Raw genomic sequence first — 14,504 nt, 5'->3', positions numbered from 1 at the left:
AATCACATGATGGAGCAGTTACAAAGGTCACCAATACAATCGAGTAGCCAGGCAGGAAACCGTCTCTCCCCAGTTTCAGTTGCCACCAACATGCAGCCCAGTTTCTCTCTTTATTCTGTCTTTATTTCTCTCTCTCTACCTCTCTCTCGCTCTCTCTCTACGCAAACAAGGTGCTGTAGAGACAGCACCCAGCACCCAGGCTGTGGGATGTCACTTCCTGGCAGGCAGATTGTCGAGCTCTCTGGCTTCCTGTTTGTGAGGCTTTCTCACAGCTCTGGGGAGGAGTGAAAAAACCACCCATACTGTGGGAAAAGGCAATAAAGTAGCCTCCTCCTCCTCCTTCACACTCGCAATCCTTCAGCCCTGTCACCACAAGAAGGTGTGTGCTGCGGTCTGACAACATATTGTGGCCGTCCGAGCGCCGCCTAAAGGCCAGGGGTCGTATGACTCTGACCCTGCATAGCCGACCCACAGGCAGCTATACAACCGAGCGTGCAGGGCTGAATTGTTTACCTCTTTGACAAAGTTTCTATGGTGCAGCCAGCTCTTTCTCATAGTCCCATGCATTCTTTCCTTTTCAGAGCAGCCACTCACACACACACACACGCACAGCCATTATCCCCCATCACTCCTAATGTCAACGCGAGATCAGATCAGCAAATATAAGCATCCGTTCTTCCACGTCATGAACAAAAGATAATGTCATGAATCGATCCTTTCAGTTTTTATCTCGCTTTCCCACTGCCCAAACAAATTATACACAAATAATGCTGTGCAGCACACCATAACCAAACCACAGGCTGCACCAGGGCTGCGTTTTTGGTAGGCAAATCAGCAGGACTTCTTGAAATGCTTTTGCTACACAGGTCCCCGTCAGGCGCCATTTTGAATTTCTGGGGCCCTATCAACAGATCTGATCACATAGTTTCTGCTGTAGGAAATTACTCCAGGCATGTCGCTACCTGCTCCAGACCTGAAAATCACTCAAATCAGTGCTGCAAGAGAAGACAGGAAAATGATCTGCAATCTAAACTTAGCGAGTGCAAGACAGAGAAAGAAAAAGTCAGGGATGGAACTGAAGGATTTTGGGAACTTTCACGGTCGGGGTTATCAGACTGTCTAGTTTTATTAGTCCCCATTCAAACCCTAGGTAGTGAAGACAGTTTTGAATTTGCATTAGCGGGGTGTGAAAATTATAGGCCATGGGCTGTCTGGCCAGTACAGTTTCCATCCCTGGAGGAAGAAAAGTTGAATCTGCACACTTTCCTCCACTGACAGAGAGAGTGAGCCATGGGAAAATGTTCCCAAGACAAAGAACTGGCCCTGCATGGCTGCAAACTCCTGCCGCACTCTAATCGGTCTCCTCATGCACTTAAATAGTTTGGACGGGGCAATCTATTTGTGGAACACAGATATTGCAAGCAACACAGGATATGGCTATTCATGAGCCTGTGCAATGATAAGCCGGTGAGAGGAAATACAGCTCCCATGCAAATCAACCACAAGTCTACAGTGAACAGTGTTCACAGTAAATGTTGTTAAGTTTACAATGGATCAGGTAATACCAGTCTAGCATATAGGCTAATCCTCATACCGTCCTGATGAGTGGAGAAGTGTGGCAGCCAGCAGTAAACTCAGACTAGGGCTGCACGATTATGGTTAAAATTGATTATTTTGATTATTTTGTAAGACATTGTGATCACAATTGTTAATGGCAATCATTTGTCATATTTTACTACACTTTTGCCATCTTAGAGTCACATCTTGATTACTTTCAACTTACTGTGAACAGTCAAAATGAACTTAAATGTTCCCATACATAATAAGGAATATTATACATGATATGCCAATATTCTAGGATTATTAACTGTGGAACCTAAAATCACAATATATATGATTATTTGTGCAGCCCTAACAACCGACTAATACTATATCCCTAAACTATGTCAGCAATGTGACCTACTACTGTGATGTGTGTAAGATATTGTTGCCGAGTTACCAAACATGGGACCTACAGCCACACAACACAACACTCTACTGTAAATACACATTAGTCCAATTGGATTACCAGTAACTACACCAAATGCATGCTGCCCCAGAGTGGAAAGAAGGGATGAAACTGATTTAGAAAGAAGGACAAAATATGATTATGGAGAGGGGATGAGGGTTATCAAACCGCCGGGGCATTAGTGCCAGGCAGGGCACATTGTTCTGGAGGGCCCATTAGATCTCTCAGTGCCGCTCATTAGGGAACCATTAGTGACAAATACTCTAACTTCCCAGACCACCCACCTCTAAGTGGCAGAGACAAATGGACTCGCAGAGCATCGACTGTTCCCCTCTCTCATCTCTAAAAAAAAAAAAAAAAGCGCAGCTGTGTGCCAGCCAGACTCTGCCATGGCCAATGAGGCAGAGACTGTGTAAGTTCTCCCTCTCCATCAGGGAACAAAGGCAGCAGCACATAACAGGATCAGTCAGTCAGAGGTTCACTGTTCCTCTAACGCGATTAATAGTGACGCAAGTCAAGGGTGCTGATTAATGCTGCCAGGCTAACCAGCCCAAAGAGATGAGAGAGGACAGACTGAACAACAAAGGAGGGAGGGAGGATGCTTTCTGTTTACGTCAAAGGCAACACTATAGCAATCCTAGGGAGGATACATCACAGCAAAACTATTTTCCCCTATAGGAATATTAGTGATAGCACAGGAGATAAAAAAAATACCATAAATTGTAATAAGGTCATAACTCACTATTGAGTATCACATGCACACTGTAAGTCCCTGTAGGAATATTATAGGAATATTACAGTTTTGTTTTTTTCGTTAGGGTAACCTATTAAAGGACAGGAGTAATCTTGAAAGAAACTTAGATTTTGCCTTAATAATAATTACACTGAATGGAGACAAAATATTTTTAAGAGCCAACATTTTAAGTGCCACACTCTTCCGTGTTGAGACTGGAGGAGTGCTGGTCTGTTCACACACCTGTTGCTAAAGTCCGGTCCTGCTGGTAGCCCAGCATTCACTGAAAAATGACACTATGCACGTGCTCTCTGAAGCACACAGCTAGCTTACTGGTTAAACGGTTAGCTGTTACATTCAAGGTGTGCTATAACTGTTATTAAACTGTAGATGAGGTAGACAAGAAACAACATTCACACTGCTAAAATTTAAATAAGTGAACACAAAGCAATGAAATCTGCAAATCTCTCGTATTTACAGCTATTTCATAGAGCTGTGACAGACGTGTGAAAAGTAAAATATATTAGATTACACGTTTCAAACTGTAACACCTTGTTCATAACACTTGCATAGAAGTGGACAATAAAACATGTATATAACACAAACTAAAAATCAGTATAATATATCTATAGAACTTTTGGTATGTCTGTGGTACTCAATAGTGAGTTTATAATGACCTTATTGTACTTCATGATTTTTTTTAATCTCCTATGGCATCATATTCCTATAAAATATTAAATATAGTCCATAGTTTGTGATATTTGTATAGTATTCTTTTACAATTTGTACAGGATGCATTCTGTTTCGTAAGGAAAAGCGCGGGGATTCTTACAATATTGATTCAATAAATAAAATCTCCATAGAAACTGATGGTACAACAACTACCACAGTAAATAGTGTAAACAAGGCCAGAGTGAGAGTCGACTCCGCATTCAGTCCAGACATTAGTCCCAGACTTGTATTGTACGAATGTGAGTCATAAACTTTGTCTTATGGCTTCAGCCTGCCGGGTGAACTTTATCTTAAACATTTTATCATCCAACTCAAATCCCGTGATAACATTTCGACAACATTTAGATCAAAGCAGTGTCTTTTCTTGACCATTTCACTTACCGACTCCGTCTTCCGATTTCAGCACCATGCTGTCTGCGCCTCGCAGGTCCGAGTCGAGAAAGTTTAAAGTAGTTTTTGTGCGTCAAAACTTTGACCCGATGCCAGTATCGATTAATGTATTGACTCTTTACTTTTCTACCACCGTGTGTCGACTACAACGGGGGATGGCTTCCTCGGTAAAGGAAGGGTGTTCTCTGTACAGCTCAAGGGAGTGGTTAGAAGAGACGGAGGACTTTACACAGCCAATCTTTCCTCCGCAGTGAGCTTCTGTCAAGTCAGCCACAATAAGGAAATAACGCTTCCGGCCATGACTTTCAAAATAAAACACGAATGGACGAACGCTTTGCACCGTTTTTTGAGTAATGCCAAGTACTACAAATGGGTATCAGCTGGGGGTTATTTTAATCAAATGTATTTGAATAAGTATTGAGTTGCTTTTGCGTGTTTTGTAATTGGTGTTTTTAATTGGAGTTAAAAAAATAAAAAAAAACATGAAGGCTAATTTGTATCAAGCCACTTTTGGAAGCAGTATTTTTGTGCTAGAGGCATGCGCAGAGCAAATTTGAGGAAATAGAGGACTTGGAGAATGGGTGGTCATCACAGAAAACTCAAATACGTTGATTTTAACAATGAAATTGAACTTTTTATTGTATGTTTTTCACATGTATCTGTTCAGCATATCCACCCACAGAAACCCATCACATCAGAACTCATCTTTAGATCTGTTGCTTCTTGCAGCACAGTATATGGCAAAGGTTTCCTCCGAGGTTTTGAATGGATCACATTCAGACTCAAGATGCAAATAAATTGCAACGACCTCTTCAGGCCGTTCGGTCAACACTCACCCACCCAACAAATCGGCACTAATCAATACATTTATAGACTAGGCTGCCAAAAATCACAAAGAAAGAGTCATTTTTTTCCTAAAGTGACAAATCTTACACTATTATTTTGAAGGCGAAATCGCTCCACTTCCTGTATAATTCTGTCTATCTCTGCCGGACTTGACGGCGCTCAGCCTGTCGGTGGAGCAAATGGGCCAGATGACGCGTCCGTCGCCTGTGAGTTTCCACCCTGTTGCCTCGGGCGTCTCTCTCTCTCTCTCTCTCTCTCGCTCTCTCTCTCTCTCTCTCTCTCTCTCTCTCTCTCTCTCTCTCTCTCACACACACACACACACATACACACACATACAAACTGTTGTTGGGAAAGTAAGAGGGTGGAGAGGGGGCAGGGAGGGAGAGTGATTGACACACACAGATAGCAACACTGCTGCTGACTTGAGTTTATTGCCGCATGTTGTTCACCACATCCGCCCTGAGAGCAGAGATATGTTCACAGTCTTCACCTCGGAGATGAATTCTAACCATTCTCTAGAAACCAACAAAACATCTGTCTGAGGGAGTGAAAAAAATACATGTTGCTGTTATGTTATGAAACACCTGTTGAGGGTCCCTAACAAAGAAAATCTCTTTAATATTCCCGTAGGGACTTAGAGTGTGTCTGTAATACTCAGTAGTGAGTCTTGACCTTATAGTGACCTTATGTTTTGCTATTTTTTGTAGCTCCTATTTGTATCACTATAATATTCCTATACAGGGACTTACAGAACTTTAAAGGACTTATATTTATATTTTACTTACACTTCATATTATACTCAGATTTAAAATTTTACTCATATTTTGCTGTGCTATTTGCATAGCATCCTTCTAAAATCCTATAATTATTTTTCCTAAGGGATCATTAAAAAAAAAAAAAAAGCAAAAAACCTAATTAAATCTACAGCTTGTTCTTAAAGTCAAGGATACTTTTCACTCAAACTGAGCCTGGGATAATGCACATTCAGTCTGCTAATATAAACTGATCCTATATCCTTTCACCCTGTTCAGTGTAGTTGACACACAAACCCAGAAGCGGGCTAAGAGGCCAGCAGCTCAAGTCTTGGCTGCTATTAGTATCACTGGGTTATTATTACACACCTGGAGTGTCAAGTCACTCCGACAAACCCACAGCTACGCACATAAGGAAACGTCAGAAACTGGTTCCGCCATATCATGGTGAGATTGAGCAACACATGTTTTATAGCTGACGCAACTGTCTAGTTACCAGCGTCCACTTAGGGGAAAAAAAGAGAAATGAGTCTTATCTTTGGTTTGCCACTTTCATGTTTATGCTAGATGAAAGCCCCATCAACAGACAGTACATGCACATATAGAAATGAACCACATCGCCATTTCTTAGCTCGATATTTTAGGGAGGCAGCAGAGTCTCCCTGCCCTCCGTCTGCCTTGTTGAAGCTGAATGAATCACCCTGCTGTTTGTATAACACCTGCACAACTGTGCTGCTGTCAGATAGGAGCGGACTGAGCCTGTCCCTGCCTGTTGATGAACAGAAGAAGGCCAGGAGGAATGCAATGCTGACAGCCAATGAAAGAGGGGAGGTATAGAGAGAAGAATAACATCTCCTCTCTCTCGCTCGGTCCTGCAGCGGTTTACATGTATTTTAACTGTGTCAAGTAACCAGAAATTTGGGAATCAAGGCCAAATGTTGAGATTCACCCCTTGCTTGAGGACCATATTGCCCTGAAAGGACGGCACGCTACATGGCCACTTTATACAAGGGCCTCTCCTCTTCAAGGGCCTGTGAATGCCTCAGTTGTGCTGCCTGATCTCAGGAGCTGACAATGCTCGCTGTGTGAGGCAAACCCTGCTCACATAAAGATGCATTCATTGTTAGGAGTTCATCCATTCCCCTGAGGACTGCTGTAAATGTGCACTAAAACCCGAAACAAGCCAAACTAGAAAGCAGGCTGACCTTTAAATCAAAGGATCATGAACTGATGTCAATACATGAAGTTTATTGTTCCCTGCTTTGGCCACTTCCTGATGCACAAAAGACGTGTAAAGTTCATGCTTGACTAAATGTGATGTAAATGGGTCGCAAATTATCATGTCAACGTCATATTGGATCATACAGTGTAAGGAGGCTTTTGTTCTTACATGTTAAAACATGCAGCCAATTGGTTTAATAAGTTGGACAAATTCCTCAAAAGGCAAACTTTTTTTTTGTTTTTTTTTTGCTTTATTCATGTGTTGCTGTTGGATTAAACAGGTTGCATCTGAGAGAATGTGTTAGTGTGATGCATTTTGTTAATCAATATTCGCACACTTTCATGGTCTTTTTTCATGATGTTAGTGAAAAAGACCATTGAGTTGCACTTGATTATTAATTTTGAATGTGAGCTAGTGCTCCAACCAGTATGACAGTTTGCAGAGTGAAAACTCCAACTCTCACAGAGCATGCTTGAGTTTGATTTTCACAGCAGGACAGATTTATGCCTGGCTATTTGTGTTGTTTTTCCCTGTACTGTTCCTCAAGAACACATCTGCTCCTTATGCAACAGAGAAATGTGAGTTAGGTTGGGCAGTCGAGATAGAACTTTTTCAGACAACTTTCCAGCAGCATGAAAACAATTCTTAAGCAGTTATATTAGCATAAACATCAAGTAGTTCAATAAAACCCTGTAACATTTCTCCCTGTTTCACCTCACACAGCAGTCTTACTCCCATTCACATTGTGAAATAGCTATTGTTGAGTCTAAGCGTACTGAATTGAGCCAGTGGATTATGGTGTTATTGTGAGAGACAGAGTGGATCCTCTGGACAGATCATTGTTCACACGTTAGAGAGGAGCCGCCTCTTCACTGTACTGAGACAACAGGCCAGTCTGCCTCTGTCTGGCCGGCTGGCCGGCGAACCATTGGTCGAGGACCTGGACAACGCTAACTTTACAAATCAGCATGTGTATAGTGTGTGACACAAAAGAGGTGGATAAGGACAAAGGTGCGTACTTAAAGATTTATGGAGCTGTCAAAAGCAAAATATTTATTTGCTAATTTGAGGAAATAGTTACAGATATAACTAGGGATAGGACGACATATATCGAAATTCAACATAACGCAATACAAAAATGTGACAATACCTATCGTGGGGCAGAAAATGAATCATGATAGCTTTTAATCTGCTGTAGTAATCACAAAGGAGACAGCTTGACCATCACAATTTCACAAACTCTCCATCCAAATTATATTATTCGCACTTTGTAATGACATTTTTAAATTGTTGTTTACATTCTAGCAAACAAATGCCATTGCTAGAAAGATTTGTGTCTCAGAAATAAACATAATTCTGCATAGTCAGACTTGAACTGAACTTTTATTTATTACATCGTATCGTGGTTGTATGGAATCATGAATCCTATATTGCATATTGAATCGTATCATGGGATAAGCATGTCGTCCCAGCTCTACATACTAATAACCAATCTCAATGCAGTGTTATGCCCGGTGAGGATAACTGGTTCTAGCGGTCTGCAGCTGGGGTTATGCAGTGGTCAACTCTCCATAATGATGATATGATTATACCTGCACAATGAGGTCATTCCTCAAATCACAAGGCTTGGTTGTACTAGCCCATAAGGCCATAGGAGACAATGGATTGACAATTCCTAGAGTTTAAATAATATAGAAGGGGTTCAGTTGGGGGGAGGTGTAATGTAATGTGAGAAGATTTTACATCTGGGGTTTAAATGGCCTGAATTAAAAAGCAAATCCTCTCTAACCAACCGATGAGCATGAATGTTAAGAGTGACCCCTGGTGGTCATTTGCATAAATTACAGTTCTAACAGCACAATAATGAGGAGAGGGGGCAACGTTAAGAAGAGTATCATGTAGGGAAATTAAAAAAGTATATCTGAGTTTCATAAATGGTGGCTGGAGGTCGCACATCAGTAAAACGATATAAATTATCCTTGAGGGCCAGACATTAATATATAATTACCTACATAATTGCCTAATTTTTCCAAACATTTATTCCCTTCCTGTAGTTGGTGCGCTGCAGGGAGATTTCAGACGATGATAGGCCTGTTTTGCTCTGGCTCAATGAAATGCTAACAAAACTCATCCCTATAAGAGACACAGTGGGAGTGGGAGAAGTGGGAGGTTAGTGTCCTAATACCGACTTAAAACGAGTAAACAGGGGCGTGAAAAACGTCTCCATTACCGTTTAAGCCTTCCTACATAGCAGACATCCTCTGGCGTCGGCTGTGGATGGAGGTTTACGGCACTCCATGACTCACTGCACATGTGGATTTTGGAACCGCTGCTTTCCTTTCACAGGTGCACTCAGAGGTAATAAGACCTTTGGATCAATCCACAGCATGTGCCCATCCAAACAACCTGTAATTTCCCGGGCGATAGGGGCTGTAGACATGAAAGTCTAATTGCTGACATGAGTCATATAATAATACGTGAATTTATTTCGCCCTCGCTCATCACTTTTTGCATGTGAGTGTGAGAGAGAGAGATAGAGAGACTCAGAGGGTGGCTGAGTACTTTGCAATAACAAATAGATTGCTCTGTCTTCTTTAAGTATTATGTTCCACACATCCTAGTCTAATGTGGCTGGACCTTTTTCCTCACTTTCTCTCATTTTAGCCCTGTGTCAGAAAATAAATACTTGGGAGGGGAGAAGTTATGGATGACTAAACAGTAAATTGTCACTGTACTATATGCAAAGTACCTTAAGATGTATGGTAAAGCAGTACCATAGTACAGACGATAGCACAGACAGCCACAGCCACCCAGCATTATGGGTCTTTCGCAGCCTATACCGCAGAATGGCAAAGCCTTGCACACACACCTAGATACACACACACATACACACAAATACCCTGGTCCACTGTGTGACTTCACTGATCAGTCTTAGGCAGAGAGTGTGAAATGCAGACAGCTCCTGACTAAGTAGGACTGCTGGGAGCCTGTCTGGGACAAGTGGGTCTGCCCTGGGCGAGGCTCAGAGCGTTCTGCACTGAATACATTACTGTGCCGGGTTCGGTCACTCCCTCAAGCAGCAACACTGCCCGAGTATAGGTAAACTATGGGATGATTGGGTAGACGAAAGGCAGACAGAGCGATTGTTCATTTGTAATTAATTATGCATGAGTCTGACTAGTATGGAATCACAAAATAAAACCCCTGCTTTTTCTGTTTCTGTTCATAGATTAATGCATGCTGCCGTGTCTGCAGTCATCAAAGCTTGATGATTTCAAGGCCAGGGTGATGTTGTAATGGCCTCCTGCCGGGCCAGTTCCCAGCTACTTTATCTGAGGAGCCCGAGGAGCCTCAAAAACTTCTGTCTGAAAAGTACCACTTCCCTGTCTGCATGTAACAGCTGCAAAACAACTGCAGCCATGCTGTGTGTGCATGTATGTGTGTGTGCATGTTTGCATGTAAGCGTGCCTGCTTGTCTCGTGTCATTTTATCTAAATAAAAATGAGGAGTATAGAGGAAAAAAATCCTACCAAGCAACCAGATTGGCAGATCTTACTTTGGCTTACAAGGCTCTGTGGATTGCAGCTGCCTCTGTTTGGATTCCCACATACTAGTCTGTTTGAAGCGGCTCGCTGACTCTGTCTGGTTCAGCATCCAAAACACATCAAACTGTGTGACTGCCCTTCTCTCTCTCACCTAGACTTAATGACACATTAACATCATATGACCTTCCTTCAAGTCAGCAACAAAACTGTGCACTCAAGTTGGCCGCAAAATATGGATTCCTTTGACATCAATATCTCATGCAATGAATTTACTAATCCTCATACTATGTTATCATCCGGTAACGTTTGCATCCAGTAATAATCACCAGCCAGTCTTACTGCTGTAGTGCCCCCTGCTAACCTCCTTTACAACAAGCTGATTTGGCAAACATTCTCTAATATAGAAAGCTGCTGACGTGCTAGTTTGTGCCTCCAGAGCAACACAGCCGGAGCAGATCACTGTATCCAGAGCCGTCCCCGGAGCCCACGCGAGTAATTTCCATGTCAGAGAGCCCAGGCAAAGCAGCTATTTGCCGGGCGCACCTGCCTCACAGCGCAGGCGGCACTAGTAATTGCGCTGATATTAATCGGCTAAATTACTATCACGCCTGCTTTAAGCGGTGCACTGTCACCATCGCTCTCACCCCGTGCCATGTGCAGATTAATTAGGCTTGTTGAGTCATAGCACATGAGCCATTCATGCTCGCAGTGTCACTTAAAGGGTACTGTATGTGTACTGCACTGCATTAATTAATTTAGATGCCAAGGGGAGTGATTCAGATATGAGAAGATTGAAATATCTACTCAAATCCCCTAAGGAACATGGAGTATCTGAAATATTTATTCATGTTCCCCCACAAAGATGTCAGTGCCTGAGGTCGCACAGTGAAGGAGCCAAGCTCTTTTATTCTCTTGTGTTTTTAAAGGCCCATGTGAAACAGCATTTGGCTATATATTGTAGGAGTGATCTGATGGTGTTGCTAATATCGTTTGAGCTTGGATGAGTCACACATGAATCACTGGTATGATTCACACATAAAAACACAAGCACAAACACACTTACAGTACACCGTCCAATCCCTCCCCACCCCGAGGGGTCCAACATGTACCGGTCCCCATCACTAGACTTTAAGATCCAGTCGTTACAGTTCATGCAAGGAACTGACACATTTTATTGGTCGAAGCGAAACCAAATCTCGCAACATTCAGCCCACAAACTGGATAGGAGGCTAAAACGTTAAATGACACATCAGTGTTGTATTTAACTGGAAGTCAACTGTGACAAAATATCCTGACGTTCACTTTTTCTCCATTGTTACCCAAAGTATGAGCACATAACTCCTTCTCGTTTGCGTGACAAAAGTCAGCGAAACACTGCTGGCACCGCAAATCCTGATACCGGAACGATCCAGCTCATACATTCACTTCCCCCTCAAACGTCCAAAACTAAAGCGTCCCCCCTTCTTCTCACGCGTAGCCCTGGTGCTGATTCAGGTGTTTCGACATTACTGAGACAGCACCACTTCCTCCGGCTACGCGCACACTCAGCTGCGCTCAGCTGATTCACCACATGCACAAGCCCAGAGAAGCCCTTGAGTCATGTCAACACGGCCTGCGAACACACTTTGTCCCGAACAGTCTCGAAGAAAAGCCACGCACCACCCGCAGCGACCAAACCAAACCAGTGGACTGCACACAAACACATATCACAATGAAGCTCTGTCACTATTTACATCTGATCTGTCTGTCTTGTTAATACTAGAGAATGAAAGAAAAAATCTGGAACTATGGGGACACAGATGGCCATGATAAACAAACTCCTAAAACCTTAATTCAGAAGACAGAGAGTAATGTCTTAGCCAGCTCCCCTCCTGCCTGCCTCTCGGTCTGTAATTACAGTGGGAGGCATTGAGAGTTGCTTATCCGGGTTTAGCAGATGATCTCAAGTAAACACTGCTGTGCCTGTTGTCTAGGGACACGGGAACTACCACTGGACAAGAAGAGACCGTCTCTTGCACAAGGGTGCAAGCTATCTTTAGGAAAAAATGAAGTCAAACAGGACAGGAGTAGAAATATGAGCCACTGGCAAAGCTGTGTGTTGTTCAGCGTTTCCATCGTGTGTGTGTGTGTGTGTGTGTGTGTGTGTGTGTGTGCCCTGCTGGAGATTAGACCTGCTCAGTAATGACATTAGGAGGGCTCCATGTTCTCGTTCTCTGAGTGTGTGTATAGGAGAGAGGTTTAAGTTGTGCCTAATGAGAGAACCTCGTCAGCCGCAAGAAGCTCTCTCTATTTCTGTCCAACTGTTTAGTATCATCTCTGGGGGAAGCCATGTGGCATGCGCACGTACACACATGCAACCAACATACGCGCACACACACACACACCCTCTCTCGCTCTCTCTCTCTCTCCCTCCTGGTGAAGGATCAGGACACTCCATCATTGCATTCACTGATTAAACTGCTGCCTCGTCGCCTCTGCACACTGACATTCAATAGTAGCTGATGTATGTGGGGCTTTGAACCACAATAACAAAAAATCAACAGGTTACCTTGTGTTCTTCCACAAGACATATACAGATGCATTCATACCTAACTAATGGTCACGCTGGTTCAAAAATAAGGTACTTTGGCAAGTACAGTATGTTCAGCGGCATATCGGAGCAATGTCTATAAGCAACCATTGTTTGTTTGAAACAAACAAGCCACCTTATTGCAACACAACACACATTATAAAGCCTATACAGTCCTGTCTGTACTACATGCAGTAGCTGGGTCCCTCATCAGACTACATTACCTGGAGCTTGCTGGATGGCCTTCACTCCTGGACACAAGAACGTCTGGAAGCTGGACACGCAGAGTTCACTCACTGTCCCCATAGCTCCAGAGGAATGTTGTACCTATGTATGGATGTATGGATGTATGTATGTGTGTGTGTGTGTTGGCGTATAAGCCTTTGTGAATGTCTAAATTGCTTTCTCCTAATGATTCAGATGAGAGAGGAAAAGAGAAGTGGTGGAGGCCAGCCTCCCTGCTGAGAGTCGCTCTCCACTCCTATTGTACTACAAGTCTCAGCCAGCCATGCTGCCCATGGAAGGACTCCTCCTCAGGTCCCGCTCTGTGTCAGTCTGCTTCAAGTAATCCCCGATCTGATGAATCCTCCACTTGCTCTCTCTCTCCAGTTGTCTAGTTCTCTCTCGCTCTTCCTCTCTCTCGTTTCAAATCTTCAACTTTCCAGCACATTGAAATCACTTCTGCTTTCTCCCTCTTCCCCCTTTTGTGCCTTCTCTGCCTGTGTCTCAGTCTCCCTCTCCCCTCCTCTGCTCTCTCTCTCTCTCTCTCTCTCTCTCTTGCTCTCTCTCCCTCTTGCGCTCTCTTGCTACTTTACATCATAACTCTACAAGATGTTGTTAGACCTAACAGATTGCACACACACAGACACCAAATCCAGGCTGTATTTAAGAGCATATATTAACACACCTTCTGGACAAATTTGTGCTCTCTCTCTCTCTCTCTCTCTCTCTCTCTCTCTCTCTCTCTCTCTCTCTCTCTCTCTCTCTCTCTCTCTCTCTCTCTCTCTCTCCTTCCCTAACACTATTCACACCCCTCTCTATCTCCCACTCTCTCTCTCCCACTCTCTATCTCTCTCTCTCTCTCTCTCCCTCTCTCACCCGCTCTCTCTCTCTCTCTCTCTCTCTCTCTCTCCCTCTCCCTCTCTCACCCGCTCTCTCTCTCTTGCATCATTCAAATGCAATCACAAACAGAATGAATTCTACTGCAAGTATCCGTGATAAAATTTACATCACAAGGTAAATAAAAAGAAAAGAAAAACAAATACATAAACAAAGACTAAGAAATCCAAAGCCCTACTGTGCATGGGGACATGGTGGGCAGCTAACAGCAACACATCACTCTATCTTTAAGCAGAGAAGTATAATTTTTGAGTTCCAGCCACCCTCTGTTGCTTTTAGCTTTTAGTCACTCATCATTTTGGCTTCAAAAGCCTTGTGTATAAAATCAAGATTTCATTGTTGCTTGGCAACGGGTTAGGAGAAATGATTTGTTCCTGGGCAAGTCACTGTGAAGCATTTGTTTTGATTAGGGTTCTCTCCCCTATTAAAGTTATTCACCATAACACAATCACATTTTGCTATTCTTGGAGCCGCGTAACACACATGGGGCTCTTCTTCACAAAGCACATACAAACAAACAAACACACACGCACACACACACACACACACACACACACACACATACACATGCACACACAAACATACACA

At 43.1% G+C, this 14,504-nt stretch overlaps 1 protein-coding gene across 3 annotated transcripts in view; it reads right to left on the bottom strand.

Moving 5' to 3' along the window:
* Positions 1-14,504, bottom strand: part of cyth1a (cytohesin 1a) — a 47,375-nt gene that overhangs the window by 26,723 nt on the left and 6,148 nt on the right. Inside the window, exon 1 of one of the 3 annotated variants that reach the window (XM_071924259.2) lies at positions 13,022-13,390. The exons of 1 other annotated variant lie outside the window; for it this stretch is intronic. In XM_071924259.2, coding sequence (XP_071780360.1) covers positions 13,022-13,103 — 82 coding nt within the window. In that variant the 5' untranslated portion in view covers positions 13,104-13,390. Of the gene's footprint in view, positions 1-3,854; positions 4,052-13,021; positions 13,391-14,504 lie in introns of those variants that run through there. One more of the 3 variants, XM_078284580.1, reaches the window with a different exon arrangement.

Source organism: Centroberyx gerrardi, chromosome 7 (genome assembly GCF_048128805.1).
Source record: "Centroberyx gerrardi isolate f3 chromosome 7, fCenGer3.hap1.cur.20231027, whole genome shotgun sequence".
NCBI lineage: Eukaryota > Metazoa > Chordata > Actinopteri > Beryciformes > Berycidae > Centroberyx > Centroberyx gerrardi.
Note: the sequence above shows the minus strand (reverse complement) of the source record. Positions and strands in the feature narration are given on the sequence as shown.